The sequence below is a fragment of the Bombina bombina genome, chromosome 3, assembly GCF_027579735.1.
Source record: "Bombina bombina isolate aBomBom1 chromosome 3, aBomBom1.pri, whole genome shotgun sequence".
Classification (NCBI taxonomy): Eukaryota; Metazoa; Chordata; class Amphibia; order Anura; family Bombinatoridae; genus Bombina; species Bombina bombina.
Window position 1 is genome coordinate 118,694,435 of NC_069501.1, and position 26,215 is coordinate 118,720,649.

General features: G+C 35.9%; 1 protein-coding gene across 1 annotated transcript in view; it reads right to left on the reverse strand.

The window, feature by feature from the left end:
- Nucleotides 1-1,601: 1,601 nt before the first annotated feature.
- Nucleotides 1,602-26,215, reverse strand: part of HUNK (hormonally up-regulated Neu-associated kinase) — a 56,929-nt gene continuing 32,315 nt past the window's right edge. The window contains exons 3-10 of the mRNA XM_053705974.1: nucleotides 18,971-19,026; nucleotides 18,324-18,459; nucleotides 15,639-15,766; nucleotides 14,633-14,768; nucleotides 10,742-10,910; nucleotides 9,991-10,074; nucleotides 8,381-8,546; nucleotides 1,602-5,908 (exon numbers count right to left, since the gene is read on the reverse strand). Of these exons, the coding sequence (XP_053561949.1) occupies nucleotides 5,226-5,908; nucleotides 8,381-8,546; nucleotides 9,991-10,074; nucleotides 10,742-10,910; nucleotides 14,633-14,768; nucleotides 15,639-15,766; nucleotides 18,324-18,459; nucleotides 18,971-19,026 (1,558 nt within the window). The 3' untranslated portion in view covers nucleotides 1,602-5,225. The remainder of the gene's footprint in view (nucleotides 5,909-8,380; nucleotides 8,547-9,990; nucleotides 10,075-10,741; nucleotides 10,911-14,632; nucleotides 14,769-15,638; nucleotides 15,767-18,323; nucleotides 18,460-18,970; nucleotides 19,027-26,215) is intronic.

Here is a 26,215-nt window from a genome sequence, read left to right on the forward strand (position 1 = left end):
CATCTGTTCTTAACCCAGAGCTACTGCGCTTCCCTTGCAACCCAGGCAGTTTAGATAAAACCTCTGTGAGGGTAGAATTCATAACTGTGGCCATATCTTGCAAGGTGAAAGGATTAGACGCACTAGAGGTACTTGGCGTCACTTGTGCGGGTGTTACTGGTTGTGACACTTGGGGAGAACTAGATGGCATAACCTGATTTTCTTCTGTCTGAGAATCATCCAGCGCCAAACTCATATAAGTCAAAATATGCTGTTTGCAATTTATAGACATATCAGTACATGTGGGACACATTCTAAGAGGGGGTACCACAATGGCTTCTAAACATATTGAGCAAGGAGTTTCCTCAATGTCAGACATGTTGAACAGGCTAGTAATGAGACAAGCAAGCTTGGAAAACACTTTATTCAGTGAAAAAACAACAACATTTAAAAAACGGTACTGCGCCTTTAAGAGAAAAAAAAGGCATATACAATCTGCAAAACTGCTTACAAATGCATCAAACTTTTCAAATGTTTTACAGCAGATTCAATAAGCTTTAGTAAGATTGCACCACAAGCAAATGAAACATTTAACCCCTAAATATGGAAACCGGATTGACAAAGTGCCAAAAACCGGAAAACAAAACCTGTCAGCACCTTGCCACAGCTCTGCTGTGGCGCCTACCTGCCCTTAGGGATTGGAAATGTGGGGATAAAGCTTCGTTTTGGCCCCAAAAGTTCACCAGGACCCTCCGGTGTTGTAGCTTGCTGCTTGTCAGGAGAAAACAACTGCGCAACTGAGGCGCAAAATTAGGCCCCGCCCATCTCACTTGATGTGTCTAAGGCCTCCCAAAAACACACCAAGCGTTTTTTCCAGCCATGTGGGTTCTAAAACACCAAAAAGCTAAGTGTACCCTCAATACAGTTGTCCCTCAAAAGTTTATAAACAGCACTCCCAGTACACGCCACCGTTTGTTAATATTCAAACTGAGTGTCAACCATAATTTCAATTAGCCCTTTATGCAAGCCCAGTAATGCCACTATAAGTCTAGGATTACTGCTTACCCTTACCCTCATGGGGATACTGTCAGCCTTTCTGAAATATCACAGTCTCTCCAGAAAAAATGACTGAACATACCTCATTGCTGTATAGCATGAAACCGTTCCTCACACTGAAGTTTCCTGTACTCCTCAGCCTCTGTGGGAACAGCAGTGGATCTTAGTTACAAATACTAAGATCATCCTCTAGGCAGAAATCTTTATCCATCTCCTGCCGGAGAGTAAATAGTACACACCGGTACCATTTTAAAATAAACTCTTGCTTGAAGAAAAATAAAAACTAACCGTTTATCACCTCTTTCACTTTACCTTTCCTGCTTAGAGCCGGCAAAGAGAATGACTGGGGGGTGGAGTTAAGGGGAGAGCTATATAGACAGCTCTGCTGTGGGTGCTCTCTTTGCCACTTCCTGTTAGGAAGGATAATATCCCACAAGTAAGGATGAAATCGTGGACTCGGTACATCTTGCAAAAGAAAGGATTGTTTTATAAAAAAAATCCTCAATGTGGAACAGTCTTGGACCCCCTTATTGGCATATAAGATTTTAAAGCAGAACACACACAAGTTTTTGTAAAGAAAATGTGATTTTATGAAAACAGCTCAATTACAGTCAAAAAACCTCTTGTGAATTAAATAATCAGAGGGTCAAACAGCTTAAATGCTGTATAAACATACATATTACAGAAGGAAACAGGCAATGTAAGGATAGCAAATTTATCAAAGAAATTGTATTTTTGCTACATCCTCAGCAAAAGTTTGAAAATGTTATACAATAAGAAATAAGTTTAGATTTACGTAACAGGTTCACATTCTAAGTTACTGACAATTTTCTACAACATTCTTTGGTTCAGAGTAAGAAATAAGGTTCCTCATTTCACAAAAACAGCTGACAGTTCTGTCCTAAAAGAGTAAGAATGCCTTACTGATTGCGCATGTAAGAGATGCATAACAGAGTATTATTAGTATCCCAAACACTCAGCATAATATATTCCAGCTGCTTTCCCTGCAATGTGCTAAAAGGTGTGTGTTCTGAATGCTTGAATGATAAGACTTTTGTTTATAAGATTTACATATTGACTAGGTACTCCCTACTTTAACTTCATTGCCAGAGTGAAGCAAAGCGCCATAATGCTCAAATAATGACGCATCTCATGTTGCAAAATGTGCTACAATCTTTTTAATTGCATATTGCTTATATGCATTTCTTTACAGCTTATATGCAGATTGAATGTTAGGGTAAAAAGAGTACCTTTCAATATAGATTAGTCTGGGTGCCTGTGTATTATCTCACATTAAACAGCAGTTAGATATTGAAATACATACAATTTATGTCCATGCAAACAGAAAATGATGAGTTCAGACCAAACCTAGGGTTAGCAGTCCCATGACATATCTGGAGAGGAGATTCAGAGAGCTGTGCATATGGATAATAACACAAGTGACACACAGTATTATTTAAAATAAAAAAAGCAAACCTTTCACAAAGCCATAATTCTTGTTGAACTACAGCAATATATAAAAAAGAAAATGTAGTAATTCTCACTGACCTGTGTAACATAAAATGTGAACAAACATTAATGAGGTCTTTTTCTGTGTCACAGAGCCTCCCCTCCATTTCATTGAAAAAAAAAAAAAAAAAAAAAGAAAGAAAAAAAAAAAAACATGCTCACAAGACAGGAAAAAAAAACCTAGCACTAACACGGTATAAAAAATATACACTGTAAGCTGCCTTGAAATGCTACAATTTTAATCAAAACCTTGTTTAAAACTGTAAGCAAATAATTTCAAATATATACAGCTTAAAAAAAAAAGGAAACGTAAAAAATATAAAAAGCATGAATAATAAAAAAAAAAATCAATTTCTTCAATTATATTTGTGTGTGGGGGGGTTTATTTAGTTTAATTTAGTTCAAAAACATTGTTTAAAGGGACATTAAGATTTTTAAAAAATTTTGTTGAATCTGAAGGAGCACTTTAAAAAAAAAATGTAAAAAAAATATATGCAGCTCTCCTGCAGAAACAAAGTGTTTACATGCATGTGGAGGTTCGTCTCTGTTCACCATCAGAGGTTTGGGAGTTGTCCTGATCTCCCGGTGAACAATGTGCCCCCTAAGGACAGATTCAACACAAACATAAATTTCCTGTTAAGTTCAAAATCAGTTTAAACAGCTTCAACATAACTTTTTTTTGTGTAATAATATTTTACCTTTTGAAGCAGTGCTCATTTTGAAGCATGAGTTTATCTTAGGTTAATATCTCTAACGTTTACCACATATTTTTATTTCAGCTCTTTATGGGTGCAATTACATCTCTCAATTAATAGCAGCAATATATAAGATTTGTTTGTTTGCTGCCTTTAACTGGTCTGCAAAACAAAGATTTGTTTAAAAAATAAATAAATAAAAACTGGTATGATCGATTCTATAAGCTTCAAGTTGTAACTCTTAAAGGGACATAATACTCATATGCTAAATCACTTGAAACTGATGCAGTATAACTCCGATAGGAAAATATCACCTGAGCATCTCTATGTAAAAAAGGAAGATATTTTACCTCACGATTTCCTCAGCTCACCAGAGTAAGATCTGTGTAAAAAGTTATACTCAGCTGCAGCCCAGCTGCAGGTAGAAAAAAAAATAAAAATGAAAAAATGAACAGCAGTCAATCAGCATCAACAGTGCTGAGGTCATGAACTCTTATACTGTGATCTCATGAGATTTAACTTAAAGGGACAGTCTACACCAGAATTTGTATTGTTTTAAAAGATAGATAATCCCTTTATTACCCATTTCCCAGTTTTGCATAACCAACACAGTTATAATAATATACTTTTAACCTCTGTGATTATCTTGTATCTAAGCCTCTGCAAACTGCCCCTTTTTTCAGTTCTTTTGACAGACTTGCAGTCTAGCCAATCAGTGTCTGCTCCCAGATAACTTCTCGTGCACAAGCACAGGGTTATCTATATGAAATACGTGAACTAACACCCTCTAGTGGTGAAAAACTGTTAAAATGCAATCTGAAAGAGGAGGGCTTCAAGGTCTAAGAAATTAGCATATGAACCTCCTAGGTTAACTTTCAACTAAGAATACCAAGAGAACAAAGCAAAATTGGTGATAAAAGTAAATTGGAAAATTGTTTAAAATTACATGCTCTATCTGAATCATGAAAGTTTATTTTGGCCTAGACTGTCCCTTTAACTCTCATGAGATTTCATTGTAAACTTCCTTAAGCTGAATAGGGAAATAAGATGAGAGTGCACAAAAGCTCGCTCCTTCCGCTGTCCCAAGACAGACATACAGATTTGTTGCTTAGAAGCCCTTTACAATGGGATGTGGATACTGAGGAACTTTTGAGGTAAAATATCTTTCTTTTTTTTACATAGAGATGTTCAGGTGATAGTTTCTAGTCAGCTTTTTACAGCTATACTGCATCACTTACAAGTGTTTAAACATTTGGGTATTATGGCCCTTTAAAGAGAGTTATATAAACTAATGAGTTATTTAACAAATAAAAATATTGGTAGTTTACCCCTAGAACTGTATATGTGACACAGGCATTAAAGAGTGTATTTTGCAATTCAACACTCAGACATAGCTTTATGTGAGCCTAACATAAGATGTTCGTAAACATCATTTAAAACAAGACCTTTGCCCCCAAAACCACGTGGTCAAGTGTGACGATTTACTGGTCTTGTCGCATAGCAGCTTTTAAAATAACAGTTTTCAACATGTAAAAGTACAGTACTTAATAAAAAAAAAAAATAATATTACTGCTTATTTTCATTTTGCAATGACACACATAACATTTACACACTGTTCCCAGGGCATTCCTAGTTCCTTTTTCTAAATATTCGTTGAGATCAGTGAAGCAAGACTGCAAAGTCTTAGGGTCCTCAGGTTATGATTCCTTATATTCTCATTGTTTACTTAAATTTCTTCAAAAAGTTCACAGTCTACAATATCCCTACTGTAACTTAATAAGAATACCAGAAAGTCATGTGATTTTCTCCAGTCAATTAGTGGAGAATAAGTGCAATTCTGCTGCAGTGTTGCAAGAGGATTTTACATACTGCTGGCTTATCACGTCTCCCATAACCAAAAACTCATTATAGTAACACTGCAGCCCTTTTTTAGTTAGCCCTCAGAAAAATGCCACTGTTAAAAAGCATAGTTTCAAGATCATCAAGTTAACAAAACCCATTAATCTCAGTAGAGTTAAAGCTGGCATATCCCGGGCTCATTTGGTGCAACTGGGGCATTCGAGCTTCTAATAATTTCTCCATTTTGGGTGATACTACTTGGCTTCTTTTCCGCAACATCTGTCCGATTCCCATCATGGGGAATCTACCTCGGCTTCTAACACAGTTGGGGCTACCTAAATTCTCTGAAGTATTATTGTTACAAGATGGGGAATGAGGAGATGTGGGTGACATAGATTCAGAACTAGATGGGCTGCTTTTGTCTTCGTATGTGAAGGATGCTTGTGTGGAATGACTAAGACCCTTCACAGGATTTGCGTTGTCAAACTGAAATATTGGTGACAGAATTCTTTCACTTGAATGTCTGGGAGAGAAAGATATGGGAGATCCCAAAACTCTGTACTGATGAGAGGGGGATAAAGATTCAATTTGGTCTTCTCGGTTGACAGAATCAAAGGAACGAACAACATTGTGGTGTGTGTCCCTTAAGCGGCTTCCAGCATTCATGTTTACATTCACAGTTTCTTGAGAGTGGGAATCTTGTCGTCGCATAATCTTTGGGGTCCTTGGATCTGGGCTCTGCATTTCCAGATACTCCAGTGAACAAGAAGTTACACATCCTGTTTTGGCTAGCCTGGGTTCATGGAAAGGGCTTAACCCTCCAACTGATTCTGTAAATATAAAATTATATCCATATGTAAAACTTTATAGTAACAAAAGACAAAAACAAAAGTTTTTGGGTTTTTTTTTACCGTAAATCTAAATGAAGCAGTACTATGGGGAAAAAAATGCACTTTAATACTTAACTCATCTATGGGTGATAAAATTAGGAAGAAAAAAAAAATCTTGAAAGAACAGAACTACAGTTCCAACATGTATATGTATATGTATATATATATATATATATATATATATATATATATATATATATATATATATATATATATATATATATATATCACATGGAACATAAGGAGGTTTATACCTTAAATGGTCAAAATCTATACTTTTCCCACAAAAATGGTTACCATATTTTATACTCTGAATTTACTTTGAAAATGTAATTGTTTCTCAGAACAGCTTTGTGAAAAATATACTGAAATTTTGTCACACCCCTACTTTAGTTCTATATTTGTTCAGCCATGAATTATTAATTTTTTCATAGTTTAAGATTATTAATCTAATAGATTTAAAAAAATGTTAATTGTTATAACTACTGTAATTATATTAGCTAATAGTAACTAAGACAATCATTTTCTGTATGTCACATAAAAAGATGGTTACACCCAAGATAGTGTGGCACTTAAGTGTCCTCTGGAAACCATACAAAGAAAAACGTACCAGCCCATTCAGTAATATTTTTATTAGCCACAGACACACAAGGAGAAATACTCTGAAAACGTAGATAATGGAAGTTTCATTTGAAGGGACATAATACACTCATTTTTTCTTTGCATAAATGTTTTGTAGATGATCTATTTATATAGCCCATAAAGTTTTTTTTGTTAAATGTATAGTTTTGCTTATTTTTAAATAACATTGCTCTGATTTTCAGACTCCTAACCAAGCCCCAAAGCTTTAGGAAAATACTGACATATACCTACTCCAGCTTGCTCCTGTTTATGTAAAGGGTCTTTTCATATGCAAAAAAAAAAGGGGGGGGAGTGTCTTATTTCCCACTTGCAGTGGGCTTTCCAGCTACCTTTTCAACAGAGCTAAACTGAGAGCTTCGAAATAAGTTTTTAAACAGTTTTATACTGGATTTTTATATCCGTATCTGTGCATATTATTCTTTATAGTAGTGTCTATTAAATGCAGTTATATGAAAAGTGGTGTATACTGTCCCTTTAAGAGCTATTTTATTATTTCATCCAGTAAAAGTTTCATTTAAAAGGGAAATTAAACAATATGCGATTGAAATATAAAATGATTAATTATAAGTTGTTAAAAACTTTGACATATACTTTTATTTTGTCCCATTTACCTGTAATTTAACTAAAAATTGTTGGTTTTCTAAATTCCACTGAGTGTCTATAAAGTAATTGATGGCACCATGTATTAACTTAACATTCCTCTTATCTATCCTTCCTGCTGAGGGCAATTAGGCTATGTGGAACATAGAATTATCCGAAAGGGTAGACTTGTCTGCACAAACAGAGATAAATATAAAACTAGTTCATACATGGTAGCACTCTTTGCTTTATAGAAGCTAAACATTTACAATTATACTTTCAATATTTAAACAACTAATAACTGTAAAAAAAATACATCAACATATTCTTCTAAGGCTAATCTTTTCTTTGAGATACATCAATATGTCAAGCATGTATTTACTATTAAATCAGCTGCATTTTAAAGTTTTAACGCATTTATTAATTTGAAATATAATGTCACTGGGACAAATTCAATAAAGCTTGTTTGGTCTGTGAAATCCGTGAGGGCTAAGATGTCCTGAGGTAACAAATTATGCTGTACACAGCCATGTAGTTTTTTTAAGTGTCATTCACTACAGTTGTTCAAATAAAAGAATAATGTACTACATTGTTCGCAGAATGTGAGATTTATTCATTTTGCATTTTAGCCACGATTCTTCAGTAAACATTCAACTTTTTTGAAAAATTAAGATTTTTTTCACTTTATTGAATATAAATTGTTTCTATCCCAGCATGCCTTATTGTTTTTAATACTGTACCCTCTTGTATGCACTGCAGAATCCTTAGGCGCATAATAACAACAACAACAACAACATTTGACTGTAGACTTCAAAGTAAGTCTAGGAAATATATATTTTAATGTAATATTAAAATGTTAACATTTAATATTGAATGCTACCATTCAAATAGCCTAATGCATTTAAAGGGTGACATTCATTGTGCAATTTGAAAGTCACAACATCAATATTTTACCAGCCATACAATTCAGCTATAGGGTAGCGGGCAGACTGACGGCATAACTATATCGCCTATGTATTTATTGTACAAACTGAGTCTTTTATATATGTTCTGCAGCTTGTGTCCACAATAAAGGTTGGCCATTATGTGCTAGTAAAATAAAAAAGAATATTAAAAACTATTCTTACCATTAAACTAGATTGTAAAGTATATTAAAGCACTCTATTTGATATAACTGGTTTTGATATTTACCCCGCTCAGACTTTGATGATCTTCTTTCTTTAGAAGGAAGTTTAGAGTTGTGGACTTGTGTCATGGGGCAGACAACCTGCCGGTGAGAAGGTGAGCACTTGTCCGTCTTTTTCTGAGATGCGCGCTGGTGAAACGCTCTCTTTTCGGGATCTTTAGCTCTTCTTTCCTGATAGAATGCAAAAACAAATATGTATTAAAGAAAATGCCACGTGAACTAGTGGAAACATTACATAAAAAAACCCAAAAACAAACAAGTGTGGTAATTACACTTAAAACATATTATAATATATATAATTTCTCCCCATGATCTATTTAGTGGGTGCACCACTAGGCTGGTTTTACGGACCACCCAGCTAAAATGTAAGCCAATAGTAAGCTTAAGTTGGGTACTTTTTTTAAAAAAAGGTTTGCATAATTTATTAAATTATCAATAAATCATTTTTTATTTTTTTTAAATACAGGAACAAAAAACACAAGGGAAAACACTGCATTTCATAATGCCCCATATTCTATTCAACAAAGAAAGAAATATCCTTTTAGCCAACAGTGGACAAACTCAACAGTTTCCCTATCATTAGAGAGATGAGGGAGTGGTGGTAAGGAAAACACTTCCTTGTATCTCCTGAAGCAGGCACTTCCTCGACTTTCATTCATTTAGAAAGTGCCATTCATGTCTTCCCCTCTCTTCTTCACTTTTCAATGGGCAGGAAGTTACCTCCCTTGACCGGACATTGACAAACGATTTATCCAGCTTGCTCTAGCAGCCTTTCATCACTTCACTATTGTATTACATCCTGAGCGAGTTAAACTAATGAACCACGTCTTGTTATAGGCTTGTATTATGTAAATAATAAGCTGTATTGCTGAGAACACACTTATTTATAGAACAAAATAAAAAAACATTTTATCTATATCAAGGTTAACAAATTAAATGATTATATTTATACATAAATGTGGTATGGAAAATAATAAGAGAATTCACAGCAGATGTATAAAGCTATCCTGAGGATTAATTAAGTAAACAATTCATATATTAAAAGGGACAAAAACACCTCTTGTTTTTGTGGGGAAAAAATGTTCTCACACCCCCTTAAAAAAAAAAAAAAAAAAAAAAAAAAATCTGTAACCAAGGTTTTGAAATGCTGCAAATTGCCTACACCACTTATTTGATTAGAGCTTATGCAGGTTACAGAGTTTACTTTCTGGCCTTTCTAGAGAGTACACAATCTTTATTTAAATGTAAGATGTGTTTAATGTTATTATAATATGGTTGTACTATGTTTTTATTGTGTCAATTGTCATCTTCCACTGGAGGAGGAACTTATTATGCTTAGGCAACGTTTGTGATATTTAGTACAGAAAAATCCATAGTCTGGCTTTGCTTGGGATTGTTCAAATTCATTGTTGTTATCTTGATACTCAGATATAGACAGATATTTCTTCAATGTGGAGAGGCAGTTTACGTATTTATTTGCACTTTGTTACAGAACCTCTTTATTTAAGAATAGTCTGTATATAAAGGGCCACACACGTTTTAGTTGTTGCTATAATCAGACATTGCATTTCACTAATCTGAACAGAAACCACATACTAGCAGACAGGTGTCTTACCTCATACGAGTTCTTGTTCATCTTGTATTTTTCCATTTGGTGCAGCTGGTTCTTGTGGCAAACATTATCATTTATGTCAGGTTTCTGGCATGAAATTAAACAGGTGTTAAATACAGTCCAAGGCAAATTTGCAACTACCATATTAACTCTTTTATTGTCATAATAATTACTTTCAACTAATCACTGTTTTGCAAAATACACTTAAACCCCTTAAAGTGCCATAAAACATGTTGAGATCTGTGCATCTCCTAATAAGGGCTAATTAAGTAAAAAAACACTTTGCATAAAAAAATGTTTAAAGTATTTTAAAATAATTTTCAAAAATAAGCAAAATTAGTTAAATAGCCATGCTGTCTGGAGTAGTCTGATCCCCCCCCCCACCTTATCAGTGTTTAGCATCCGAAACACAGGCATTGTATTTAAACTGAGTTCACAGCTGCTTATTTGCTTCTAGGCATGCTCCAGCAGATAATGAGTGTTAAAGTCTTGCATTCTACCTTATCAAAGGTGGCTATAGATATAGCTATAGAAGGAATTGTGTGGTGGGGGGGTTAGAGATGTACAATTTGGAAACTTAAAAGAAAGGGTTAAAGGCGAGGCACTGCAGTATAAAATTTGCAGGTAAAGTAATTAAAGTAAATTTTTTTTTGCCTCTATCCCAACTTGTTTTATGTCCCTTTAAATAGTATATACCAAACTTTTAATACATGAATAAATAAATAAAAAGATCTGGACAAGAAAGTAAACCTACTCGCATTGTGATTAAATATCTCTCCAGTTTTCTGTTAAACAGGAAGTAGACAGCCAGTGTGTGACAAGCTCGATTGGAGAGAATTACATTAAGTACATCGCTGTGTTTATATCCCAGTTTTTCTGACATGTGGAGAACCACACTTTGACTAAGATCTTCAAGATGAATCCTTTTAAAAAAAAAATAAAAAAAAATTAAGGTACAAATAAAAACAACAACAACATTTCCTGCAACATTAGAAATCACTGTTAAAAACGGGACACAGACAGTACTGGTTTTATTTCTATTCAATCTTTTAAATGTATGTTCACAAACTGAATAAACCAACTTTTTCTTGCAAGGCTTGTCAATGTCAACCAATACCCAGTGTAGACGTTAATCCCATCAGCTAGTGAGCAATGGATATCATTTGTTTCTCTTTAACCCCTTAAGGACCAGCGACGTACCCTGTATGTCACTGGCCTTTTTTTGGGACTTGATTGTTTTATAGCGCGGTCTTGCCACCAGCGTTGAGACTGCTCTATTTCACAAAGCCTGCTGGAGGGAGGGTATTAATAGCGTCTTCTTGCTAGACTTGTGCTATTATGTCCTGAAAAAACCCTTAACGACCAGTGACATACAGGGTACATTGTGGTCATTAAGGGGTTAATATGAATTTTTGCCACAATGCCCTCTTTAAAGCAAAGTAGAACATATGCATGGGAGTTATTTATTGGCTGACAAATGATCTCTAAGGATACTGAAAAAAAAAAAGATCAATTTATTCTGTAAAAGGGTGACTATTTTCACTAAAAGTAATTCCAATATGAAATATATGTAAAAATATAGATTAAAACAACTATATTACAATTTTAAAAAGTACAGCATACATCAATATTATAAGACATTTTATTAAAAAAAAACATAATTTATGTAAGAACTTACCTGATAAATTCATTTCTTTCATATTAGCAAGAGTCCATGAGCTAGTGACGTATGGGATATACATTCCTACCAGGAGGGGCAAAGTTTCCCAAACCTCAAAATGCCTATAAATACACCCCTCACCACACCCACAATTCAGTTTAACGAATAGCCAAGAAGTGGGGTGATAAAGTGCGAAAGCATATAAAATAAGGAATTGGAATAATTGTGCTTTATACAAAATCATAACCACCACAAAAAAAGGGCGGGCCTCATGGACTCTTGCTAATATGAAAGAAATGAATTTATCAGGTAAGTTCTTACATAAATTATGTTTTCTTTCATGTAATTAGCAAGAGTCCATGAGCTAGTGACGTATGGGATAATGATTACCCAAGATGTGGATCTTTCCACACAAGAGTCACTAGAGAGGGAGGGATAAAATAAAGACAGCCAATTCCTGCTGAAAATAATCCACACCCAAAATAAAGTTTAATGAAAAACATAAGCAGAAGATTCAAACTGAAACCGCTACCTGAAGTACTTTTCTACCAAAAACTGCTTCAGAAGAAGAAAATACATCAAAATGGTAGAATTTAGTAAAAGTATGCAAAGAGGACCAAGTTGCTGCTTTGCAAATCTGATCAACCGAAGCTTCATTCCTAAACGCCCAGGAAGTAGAAACTGACCTAGTAGAATGAGCTGTAATCCTCTGAGGCGGAGTTTTACCCGACTCAACATAGGCAAGATGAATTAAAGATTTCAACCAAGATGCCAAAGAAATGGCAGAAGCTTTCTGGCCTTTTCTAGAACCGGAAAAGATAATAGACTAGAAGTCTTTCGGAAAGATTTAGTAGCTTCAACATAATATTTCAAAGCTCTAACAACATCCAAAGAATGCAACGATTTCTCCTTAGAATTCTTAGGATTAGGACATAATGAAGGAACCACAATTTCTCTACTAATGTTGTTGGAATTCACAACTTTAGGTAAAAATTCAAAAGAAGTTCGCAACACCGCCTTATCCCGATTAAAAATCAGAAAAGGAGACTCACAAGAAAGAGCAGATAATTCAGAAACTCTTCTGGCAGAAGAGAAGGCCAAAAGGAACAAAACTTTCCAAGAAAGTAATTTAATGTCCAATGAATGCATAGGTTCAAATGGAGGAGCTTGAAGAGCCCCCAGAACCAAATTCAAACTCCAAGGAGGAGAAATTGACTTAATGACAGGCTTTATACGAACCAAAGCTTGTACAAAACAATGAATATCAGGAAGAATAGCAATCTTTCTGTGAAAAAGAACAGAAAGAGCAGAGATTTGTCCTTTCAAGGAACTTGCGGACAAACCCTTATCTAAACCATCCTGAAGAAACTGTAATATTCTCGGTATTCTAAAAGAATGCCAAGAAAAATGATGAGAAAGACACCAAGAAATATAAGTCTTCCAGACTCTATAATATATCTCTCTAGATACAGATTTACGAGCCTGTAACATAGTATTAATCACAGAGTCAGAGAAACCTCTTTGACCAAGAATCAAGCGTTCAATCTCCATACCTTTAAATTTAAGGATTTCAGATCCTGCTGGAAAAAAGGACCTTGAGACAGAAGGTCTGGTCTTAACGGAAGAGTCCACGGTTGGCAAGAGGCCATCCGGACAAGATCCGCATACCAAAACCTGTGAGGCCATGCCGGAGCTACCAGCAGAACAAACGAGCATTCCTTCAGAATCTTGGAGATTACTCTTGGAAGAAGAACTAGAGGCGGAAAGATATAGGCAGGATTATACTTCCAAGGAAGTGATAATGCATCCACTGCCTCCGCCTGAGGATCCCGGGATCTGGAAGTTTCTTGTTTAGATGAGACGCCATCAGATCTATTTCTGGAAGTTCCCACATTTGAACAATCTGAAGAAATACCTCTGGGTGAAGAGACCATTCGCCCGGATGCAACGTTTGGCGAATAAATGTTTGAATACATATATTTAGAACTTTATAAACAAAGTGCCCAACCATAGCTTAGAGTGTCACAGAAAATAAGATTTACTTACCCCAGGACACTCATCTACATGTTTGTAGAAAGCCAAACCAGTACTGAAACGAGAATCAGCAGAGGTAATGGTATATATAAGAGTATATCGTCGATCTGAAAAGGGAGGTAAGAGATGAATCTCTACGACCGATAACAGAGAACCTATGAAATAGACCCCGTAGAAGGAGATCACTGCATTCAAATAGGCAATACTCTCCTCACATCCCTCTGACATTCACTGCACGCTGAGAGGAAAACCGGGCTCCAACTTGCTGCGGAGCGCATATCAACGTAGAATCTAGCACAAACTTACTTCACCACCTCCATCGGAGGCAAAGTTTGTAAAAACTGAATTGTGGGTGTGGTGAGGGGTGTATTTATAGGCATTTTGAGGTTTGGGAAACTTTGCCCCTCCTGGTAGGAATGTATATCCCATACGTCACTAGCTCATGGACTCTTGCTAATTACATGAAAGAAATAAAGTTATGGCCAACCCCTATCCAAAATATAATATTACGAACTATAAAATTAGTTTTTTTCTCATCCACAACAAAAGTTTTAAGTACCCAGAAAAAGAAAACAAAAAGTGTGTATTTTTTTTAAAGGGCAAATAAAAGAAAAAGAATAAGAAATGTTTGGATAGCAGCAAACAGTAACAAGCGTTTCTTCCTGTGAAAGATAGATAATGTATCTTGAGCAATATCTCAAGACAAATAAAATCTAGATCCTAAATAAACTTAGGTTCAGCCCAAAGTCCAAAAAACATAAAACGAGAAACAATGGTAAAGAGAGAATTTTCCAAAAGTGTTAAAAAATACTCCTACATGTATATATTGTAGAGCAGGTTTACTTGTCCATCTTTGCAACTAATAACATTTGTGATCAGCATAAAATACAGATTGCAAATAGTAAGACTGAAATTGGTGTTAATGCCTGTGGAGCCTAGTTATTAATTTACCTGTTGGGGTATGTGAAAGTGTGAAGTCCTTTTCCATGATAATTATCATTAAGCCAACGATTTGCTAGAGCTTGCTGAATGTTTGGCCGCTTTAAGGGATCTGGCTCCAGTAGACATCGGAGAAAATTTATGGCAGCTAAAAATATAAATATGTATGTGAGAAAACCTTGTTGTTTGGTACTAAAATCAATTTGTTCATGACAACAAGTTGAAAATATAAAAAGAAAAAAGTAACAGGAAATCTTGATGCATGTATGATTTGTTTAAAGGGATGGAGCATGGTTAAATAGAAGAATTACACTATTTACTCAGAATTCAATGGTGCAAAGCACAGTGGCAGTTATATTGGGGTGCTGGGTTTATGGCCAGAAATGTGTAAGGTTGGACCTTTACCCTAACCAGGGAGAGCAGAGATGTAAATAAGGGGAAAGAAGTCTTTAAATGTAAATCATAAACATCTGGTACAAAATGATCACTGCACCCCACATCAGGACTCCAGATTAGATATGCAACTATGTGGCAACCTTTGGTAGCACCCATAATGTAATGTCTGGAATGACCCCCCCCCCAGGTAACCTCTCAATTGTTGGTGAGAATCCTCTTGTAATATTGTTTTAAAATAAATCTATCACCTTGCTGTATATATCTGGAGACTACGTGACATGCCTACTTTAGGATTTAGTTTTAGTAATACAGTGAAAATTACACAGAAAAAACACAATCATCCTAACAGCATTATTTAATCCTTTCCTTAAAAAGCAGTGATCAAAGAAACCCTGTTTTGCAAACACAAAACAATGCTGGTACTTCACACAAAACAGACTATGCGGGAGGCTTAATTCTCCTTTAAAATCCAAACTTGAAGAGAAATACTGACATTAAGAAAGGTTTGTTCAGCTAGCTTGTGTAACATGCGCGCTTTATAGCCATTCAGAAACATGTCGTTCCATGTGATTCTTCCAGCTGCTAGCATATGAATGGGTTCAGAGGTGTGACGCCCACTTACCAGGTGATAGGTGGGAGGGTAGAGGGTTCATGTCTTTGTCTACCATCTTCTGGTACAAAGCTCGCAGGCTGAATGGCTCCACGGTGAACGGCAGTGTGCCAGTCAACATAGCGTACATATTAACACCACTTGAAAAAAAAGAGCAAATACATTGTTAGGACTTTGCAGAAAAGAGAGATAGAGCAAGTCATTCATATAAAGATAGATTATTTCCCTCTCCTCAGCAGCTCTTTTGAATCGGGGCATTTGTAAAGAAAGCGGACACATTTCCTGAAATGCAGAGAAAGGGCGAATGCAGCAGACCGTTGCCATACAATTGTACAAGGGCAATCATGAGCTGCAGAGTCAGTTCTTTATACTTTGTATCCTTAAAATAATAGTACATTTCTACAGGTGACGTAAATAGTGGAAGTTAAAATGTCATTTCTATTATATAATTTGCTCAACAGAAGCAGTCATTTTACAAAGGCCAGCTTGCTTTATCCTTATATAAAATGTAATAACAGGAAGGCACAATATGGTAGCTTTCATATCACTACCATATAGGATATATTGTATCTGAATGTATCTGGGAGTATAGTTATGCAGTGCCGCTAACCCACAAGATGTGCTTAGTAACAATACAGAACCATCCAGACCATCTACTCCAGGGATCAGCATAATCCAATTTAAATAGGTCAAATAAATGTACCTATTTAACATAATTTATTTTTACATAAAATGCCAAATTAAAATATATTTTAGTTCTAAAATAAATCATTCCACAGCAAGCGTAACCCTATATTTAAACTCTTAAACTGGTACTGTCCTTGTGTTCCCAGCGCTGATTTCAAAGCATATAGAGAAACTGACAGCACACCACAGACCTCATCCGATTGGCTGCCTCTCATTTTTTAAATTAAAGGGACAGTCCACTCAATAAAAATTCTGGTTTAAAAAGATAGATAATCTTTTTATTATCCATTCCCAAGTTTTGCACAACCAACACAGTTCTATTAATATACTTTTTACCTCAGACTCCGATTACCTTGTATTTAAGTTTCTGCAGACCGCCCCCTTATTTCAGTTCTTTTGACAGATTTGCATTTCTGACTCCACAGGAGTGAGCACAATGTTATCTATGTGGCACACATGAACTAGCACTGTGTAGCTGTGAAAAACTGTCAAAATGCTGAGATAAGAGGCGGCCTTCAAGGGCTTAGAAATTAGTATGAGCCTACCTAGGTTTACCTTTTTAACAAAGAATACCAAGAAAACAAAGCAAATTTAAAGGATATAAAAGATCCTTACATTCTCCCCTCCCCCTGTATTATATGACAGCCACCAGCCATCACAAAATCCATAAATGTATATACTATGAACTCTTACACAGAAAGTGTGCATATAAAAAGATTGTGTACATTTTGATACTGGGAGTAAATTGGAAAGATTTTCGTTTTTTTAAATGAAATGCTTTATCTCAATTTTGAAATCTTAATTTTGATTTTAGTGCCCCTTTAAAGCAGAAGTTACTTATTCAGTTATATACAGACTAATTGAAAACATTAGGAGCTAGGTGTAAAATGAAAGGCTCTGGGGTTTGCTTGCTCGCAAAATTAGCAAACCACAAATCAACGCATTGTAAGTATTCTACTTCTTTGCATGGTTTAGGGCGGATTTTGCAACATGTCACAACAATAGGGCAATACACAAATTTAGGTTATCTTTTTCAAGACATGACCATCCCATGGGAGTATGAGATAGCAGGCTGACATGGTAAACATGTAGTCATCAGCACAAGCACCAGAGCCCTTGCTGAGCGCTAAGTGAAGGACATCTGTGCATGGAAAAGGTCAAAGGGTGGGTAGATCACTTTATCTACATTCCATTCTGTGTACTGAGTGTGTAGTGCTTTAGTAGAGTAAAATCTAAACACCTAAATGCACTCTTATCTGGCCCAAGCTAGAGCAGAACATAACTAAAACAATTCCTCAAGCTTACATTATGAATAAAATACAGCAGGAGGCCGCTTACTCCACCTGTCATTTTTTCAGCACTCTATTTTTTTAACTCTGATAATTGTGTTTCTTTCTTGAATTTCTATAGAGGCTGGGTGCCTCCTGCAGAGTAAAACATTCTATACAGTGACTACTTGATCAGCACAGGAGCTCATGTATATCCGTCTGTAATTGGCCCCAGTAGAAGATATGATACACATAATGATACCCTTCAAATGTGTATGTATGTACACACACATACTATACATTTAATTGTGTGTATATATATATATATATACACACACACACATATACACACACACACATACTATACATTTAATTGTGTATATATATATATATATATATATATATATATATATATATATATATACACACACACATATGCACACACACACACACACACACACATACTATACATTTAATTGTGTGTGTGTGTATACACATATACATATACACACACACACACACACAACACATATATTTAATAAAAATTGACATCCTAGAGTAGTGTAAACATTCTTGTGCTGGAGGGCTATTACATGCACATTCTTTAAAATATTCTGTTTTTGAAATTACTCCTTAACCTGCTACTCTCTAACTTAATATGCCAGCCCCTTTTTCTGTTTATAGCAGTGTAACAGTCTTGCGCACTAGCCATCCATTTAAACCGACGCTGGTTGGTACTTACATAGACCAAACATCCACTTTAGGGCCATATTTCTTTCTTGCGAGAAGCTCGGGTGCTGCATACGCAGGACTCCCACACTGTGTGCTGAATGGATCAGTATAACCCAGGATACTGGCACAGTTGCTTAATCCAAAATCTACAAACCAAATCAGTTGGAGCAAGTTTAGAAAGAAAGAAAGAAAGAAAGAAAGAAAGAAAGAAAGAAAGAAAGAAAGAAAGAAAGAAAGAAAGAAAGAAAGACAGACAACCTGTTCTGGTGTTGAGTGTATTGAATAAGTTGTAATAATATGTATAATACATGAAGGACTAATGTGGCAGCTAAGGGGATACGACAATAATAGCCTTAAAAGTGCTTGAAGAAATATTAAAATAAAAACTATTTTTCTTACATTTTGAGAATGACAATGTTAGTAAATAAGTTTGGATTTGGGAATTTGTACCGGTATATAAATGTGTAATGCATTTGGAGGTGTTTAACCTAAATCCAAACATCAATGTCAGATGCACAGTAAGCAGCAAGAGAAAACAAAAGACACTAATTCTATTTAAGCCGAACAATAATGTTAAATGTTATAGCTGCTTGGCCGTATCATGTGTGCAGCGAGGGCTACAATGCTAATGAGAGAGCCATTAAATCATTTGCATACCGATGAGCTTGATGTTGTTGTTCTCATCCAGTAACAGATTTTCAATCTTCAAATCTCTGCGGGAAAGACAACAATTAATGGTTGTACACAAGTGTGGGAAGCAATGTGGTTAGATTAGTTAATGAGAGGGGAAAGACAAAAGCATTACTAAAGCAGCATTTCCACTCAGCAATAATGTAACTGGATTTCACTTTTAGATCACAAAACTATTACAATAAACAACATTTAAGAACTAGGGTTAGTTACACCAATAGATGGTGAGCTCTTCCATAAAAAGATAATCTATTTCCAAGAATAGAATGATGCTGGCATCAAACCAATTTATCATCTTCAAATCTCTACAACATATAAACATCTTTATAGACATTTCTCTTAAAATGTAGAGTTTTCAGATGTGTTTAACCCTTTCATGACTGTACTTATTTGTCTACATTGGAACAAAGCTCCGATGTAAACCAATAAGTATAAAATAAAAACATGCGATCGTGTGATTTAAATGATGGGATTGTGTCGGGGGGAGCGGCTATGACGCTAGGCACCCCCTCTAGCCTGTGATCCCATTCAGGAAGCGCCTATGGCTTCAGTACAGCCAAATGGCTAGGATGTTCCATGCCGTCCTAATGGCACTAATGCCCAGCGCAGTTAGGACAGCATGGAACGTCCTAACGGCAGGAAGGGGTTAATACAAAACACGTATTGTGCTAAAGGTGCATTTCAAAATGAAATTGTCATAGTTGAGCTAGAGCATGCAATTTTAAGATACTTTTCAATTTACTTCTATGCTCAGAAGTAGCAATGCTCTACTGGGAGCTAGCTGCAGATTATGATGCTGTCATTGGCTCACCAGATATGTTCAGTTAGATCCCATCAGTGCCTTGCAACCCTATAGTTTAACACATGAATTACAAAAGGATGTTTAAATGACTCATAGTAAATAATAAGAAACAATACAAGAGCCTTTTCAATGGTTTGTCCCTGGACTACAAAAACACGACAACATGCATTTATAAAAAAAACTTTATTGTTCCATTAAAATAATTCACACTCTGACAATGCACATACAACATAGCATCCAATGCCCTTTATGCATTTGGCACAGTGAATTGTATGGTACATGGCTTTACCACATTAACTGTAAATATCTAAAGAAGAGCACATAAGCTAGGGAATACAGAGAACATTTGCCTTTAATAAAATGTTAAACCGTTTTCAGTACAGTAAATGAGCCATGTAATCACCTCTGTAGCGCACATGACAAATCTAATGATTAAATTATACTGTAATAAAACCGAAGAGCTTTCTTACTAATGGGACTCAAGCGGCTTCACAATTAAAATATAAAGAAGCCTTTTTAGTCTACAAAAGAAATATATACAGTTTAATTTATAGATTATACGATGTAAACCACAGTAGCAAATATCTATAAATATATTAATGAGATTTAGCATGGGAAAATCTGTAAAGTATTTAGCTGGTATGCAATTGCTTACATGAGAGGATTATTAAAGTCACAACATACTATTCAGAAAATACAAAAAGTGACAAAAACGAAGCTGTATATTGTTGCAAGAAACCACAGGCACTTCCATTGAGTGAGGTTACCATTTAAAAAAACAGTGAGATTAGTAAAGCATGCTTGCTGCTAATACCCCATTAAAAAAAAAATCACGACAGTGGGGCACACATGGAAAGAACAAAAAAATGGCACCAATTCTTCATCTGAACCACTCTTCAACAATTCCACATAACTGAAGCATAAATAGGTGCAATCTCATGTGATTTATGAACAAATATACAATTAAATGTTATGGTTTTATAGCAAACATTTTAGAGATTGCTTAATTTTTGCGTGTAGCGCCAAGTTTTCTGTTGGCGCAATATGCATCCATTTATGTTAATTATGGGACCCATATTCTATTGGATATATTGTTTTAAATAAGCATGAAACCATGGGAGTGGCTAGTACAAGTGTATGTAAGCTTGTAAATGTGTCATTTTTAATCTAAACTATAGCATAGGATCAATGGATGATGTCAAAGTGAAAGAAAAGTATGCAGAAAATCCCAAGAGACTAAACGCCCTAGAATATTTATCTTATCTTTTTAAAAAGCATTCCCTGCTAAGCTCTAATTATATTAAGCTTATGCACAAATTTAGCCGCCTACTTAAAGTGAATGTAAACTTTCATGAATCAGTGCCCGGTTTTTAAAAATACAATTAAAAACAGGGGCACTTTCATTCATAAAACTTTACATTGCAGTGTTTGTTTGTTTTTAGATAGATACTTAACTTTTTCTGCAGCCAAGCCAGACCAGCGATCCCCCGCCTGCTTCTCATGCTGTACTTAGCACAGCAATGATGAAACCGGTTTCCTCCAATCATGGCGTGGCCTCTGGAGTGCATGCCATGATTGGAGGAAGCCGGTTTCGTCATTGCTGACGTAAGTACAGAGGAGCTGAGGGCGGGGGATCGCTGGTCCGGCTTGGCTGAAGAAAAAAGGTATTTTTAAAAAAACGCTGCAATGTAAAGTTTCATGAATGAAAGTGCCCCTGTTTTTAATAGTATTTTTAAAAACTGGGCACTCATTCATAAAAGTTTACATTCACTTTAAGGTTAAATATCTTTAGCCCACCCTATGCTTAAAAGGGACATTGAAAGGGGCATGAAAATTAAAAGTTTTTCTTTCATGATAAAGATAGAACTAGCAAAATTAAAATATCTTTCCAATTTACTTCTTTTAGCAAATATGCTTCATTCTCTTTGGTGAAACAGCAATGCACTACCGGGAGCTGGCTGAACACAGCAGACGAGTCAATGACAAGAGGCATGTGTGCAGCCACCAATCAGCAATGCACTGCTGCGCCTACCTAGGAATGCTTTTCAACAAAGGATACCAAGCAACTTACATAATAGATGTCAAATGGAAAGTTGTTTAAAATTCTATGCTCTGACACGTTTAACTCTTACTGTCCTTTTAAAATATTTTATATATATATATATATATATATATATATATATATATATATATATATATATATATATATAAACATATATAAGCAGTTAAGCACTGTGGTCTGGCTATTTTCAAAAATGCAGCAAATTGATGCTTAGACTTGGCTGATATGTTATTCTATAGCAAGACAACATAATGGTATTGCACTTGCAACGTGTTTACTTTCCCTTTAAAGGCCACTCTAGAGCAGCAATGCCTAACAATGACCTAGTGGTGAGAAAATGACAAAAGGCGTTTGTGTAGCCACCAATCACCAGCTAACTCCCAGAAGTGCACTGCTGCTCCTTAGACTACCTAGGTATGCTTTTCAACAAAGAATACCAAGATAATGTAGCAAATTTGCTAACAGAAGTAAATTGGATATTTATTTATAATTGCATGCAGAATCTAAATCATGAACGTTTGTTTACTTTTGTGTACCTTTAAAAAGGGACATGAAACCCAAATGTTTTCTTTCCCGATTTAGACAAAGCATGCGATTTTAAGCATTTGTCCCTTTAAAAAGGGACATTGTATGCTAGATTTTTCTTTGCATAAATGTTTTGTAGATGATCCATTTATATAGCCCATCTGGTAGTGTTTTTATAAAAATGAATAGTTTTTTTTTTTTTTTTTTATGAACATTGTGCTGATTTTTAGACTCCTAACCAAGCCCCACAGTGTCAGATGTATACACGCGTTTACAGACTCCTGCTGGCTCCTGTTTATGGTATCTGTCTTTTCATATGCAGGGGGGGGGGGGGGGGGGGGGGGGGAGTGTCTGCTCTTTTTGTTTACCCAGCCCATTTAGTGGATGTCTCAGAGTTAGAAACTGTGACCTTCTAAGTAAGGTTTTATACTGGATTTTTAGATCAGTATCTGTGCATATTCTTCTTTATAGTAGTACAAATTGGTGTATACTGTCCCTTTAAATAATATAATTGCATGCAGTATATAAAACATGGATGTTTATTTTGTACTTTTTTGTACCTTTAAGTAATACGCGTCTTTTTGGTATTTAGCACCTTTACAATAAAAGATGTACAACAGATAAAGGCTTGTGAAATTGTACTTTTTTACAGCAGCCAACCGGAATCATTGATGTCACTTATAGAAGATAACATTCTACATGTTCAAAAATAAACCTCTTCAAATCTCAATACTCCTATTATTGAAGCCTTTATAGAAGTAATTTCAATTCACTGGGTTTGAAGGATCTGTTTAATGGAGAGATAGGCAGAACAGTGAAACATAGATATGTGAATGTAACATTGGTGCACGATTCAGCTGCCTGAAATCATGACAGTAATTGCATTGAAAAGGATGCAACTGTCAACTTCTATCAAGCTGAAGGTTTCCCGTGGGCTGTTGCAGATCACATGGGTTTGAACACCGAGAATATTAGCTTTTTCTTTTAAAAATGTACAAAGGGTAGGAAAAAGAATCTAATGGAATCAAACGCTACAATGAAAGCAAAACATCCATTTGAATTTTTGTTTTTCAGAGTATAAAGTAGCTTAAAAATATATTTTTAAACAGAATTATATAAGCTTTTGTTGTCATTTTTTATAAATACTTGTACTCTCAACACAATTGAAAAAAAAAAAATCAAATTAAAAATCGCTGGATATTATACAGCCATGTTCACATTTTATGGCTGATCTAGTGAAATGTGAGCGACTCTCACAAAACGAATAAGACTTTTGGGTAGTAGTTGAGTGAGAAAATCTTCTGAATATATTAAAGGGACATGAAAATCGATTTTTTTTTTTTCCTTTCATGATTTAGACAGAGCAAACGTATTTGAAAAAAGTTTTCCAATATTTTTCTATTATCAAACTTGCTTCATTCTCATGTTATTCTTTGTTGAAGAGATATTTAGAAAGGTAGCGTGCACATGTCTGGAGCACATGACAGGAAATAGTGCTGCCATCTAGTGTTCTTGCTGATGTATAACATTAGAAAGTTGTTTAAAATGGTATGTTCCATCTGAATCATGGGTTATGTCCCTTTAACACCTTGATTATTGCAATTGGTTTTCAATAACCAAACCTTGCCCACCACTTGCCTTATCTGGATGTGCCAGTCCAGACTGAAATAACAAGGCTTGGCACTGTCATTTTGTTACAACAACTTGCATTATTTTGCAGTCTCTTATCTTATTGCCTCCAAAGCTAATGGAGGACGGGGGTTTGGCAGGGTTAGGTATGTTAAGATCTTTGCAGTACATTGTTGCTCCGTTTTTTTTTAAACTATTTGTTAACCCTGTTGCATGGTACTAAACACAACGTTGTCTGCCATTACGTCTCTTTAACATCTATATTTAGGATCACATTCCCTTATCGAATAAAAATTTACCTTAGAGCAAGTTCAAACCATGACTGACACATTTGTCTAATACTTTAATTTCTTAGTAGAACAGGCAAAGTTTCTTTTTAAGATTGCAAGAAATCATTTCTGGGAGCGAACTCAATATGTAACCAGTGCACAAAAATGAATTTAATTAATGAAAAGAAAAACATTTTATATAAAGATTTATTTTGCTTGGTTTTCTTGCGCTGAAAATGCTTGTTCCCTGCATCCTAAAGAGTCGAAAGCTAAAATTCAGTAATCTAAATATGCTGCAACTTTCCTGACATGGCTACATATTATATAGCGATTGCTTATGGCAGTGCGCAAACGTATGTATAGCCAGACCTAACTAGCCGCAGGTGATACCATAAACATGCTCAAAGTCAAAATTAAACGGTCATGATTAAGATAGAGCATGCAGTTTTAAGATACTTAACAATTTACTACTACTAGTATCAAATTGTGCAGTCTTTATACGTACACGTTCTCAGGCATGTAAACTATTCTGTGATTGGTTGATGGCTGTCACATGGGGTACAAATTGTAAGCAAGTTTTATTGGCTTGTCTTTTAATTGTGCACTTGTTAATTATGCTATTCTACTGTATTTCGTAGTCCTTTAAGGGGTTTATTACGGATATAAATTCTTCTTCATTAGAGGAATTACCCTGCAGGATTCGAAAGTGATTGCTAGAATTCATTTTTATGTCTATTTTTGTGCCAAAATAAAGAGAAAGGGTGTTTCGCTGGTTTGCAAAAACATAATTTATGCTTACCTGATAAATTCCTTTCTCCTGTAGTGTGTTCAGTCCACGGGTCATCCATTACTTATGGGATTATATCTCCTCCCTAACAGGAAGTGCAAGAGGATCACCCAAGCAGAGCTGCTATATAGCTCCTCCCCTCTACGTCATATCCAGTCATTCGACCGAAACCAAACGAGAAAGGAGAAACTATAGGGTGCAGTGGTGACTGGAGTTTAATTTAAAATTTTGACCTGCCGTAAACAACAGGGCGGGGGGGCGTGGCTAAGAAGAGGCCATGATCGGTCGCTTTTCATGAAGCTCCTGGGTTACTTTACACAATTTTCAAGTTGTATAAGACTTATAGCTCCTGATTTATTTGGAAACTACAACAACCTACTACTACTTCTCTTGAGATACTGAGCTGAGCCGAGATGGGCTTATAGCAATTCCCAGGAACTGAACTAGCCAGCATTAATTTTCGGCCGTCACCCGCACTTGACTCTGCACGATCTCTATCAGATTCTTCAAGTTTAGCAGATCCCTTATTAGTATTCCATGTATAGGAGAGGCTGATGCCCTCTATCTGAGACATATATTTGATCAGCTCCCACAACTTGGACTCCTACTCTCCGCACCGAGTCGAGTGGGGAGACGGCCTGCAATTTTCCTATCTAACCCCCCCCCCGGTTTCCCGGGTATCACGGGCCAATCTAAACACTGTTGTACAGGATGGAGGATTTCCGACTAGACATAGAAGCATTGTTCCTTGATCTGGGTCGGCAGATGGATGCACAATTTGCTGAGCTCAAAGATTGCATCCTAGAGGCCTGTATAAAAGATGGCGCCCGTCACCCACGCGGGGTGTCTGCTAATACTGACTCAGATGAACCTCACCTCTTAGCAGCGCAGACCTTAATTGACCGATCAGAAGTGAATTTATTGACACCGGATGACAACACGGCAGTAAACAGGGTGCACAGCTCAGAGACACCTACTCCAGCTTACCTATGGCGCTCCTCTATCACCTCACAGGAATCCCGAAGATCGAGTGTCACTTTACCTCCAGATACAGCGCAACCGAATCACTCCCAACAGTCCCTCTTCACTTCAGCCCTAATCGGGAAAATAACACCCTCCCTCTCATCTCCGTTGTTCT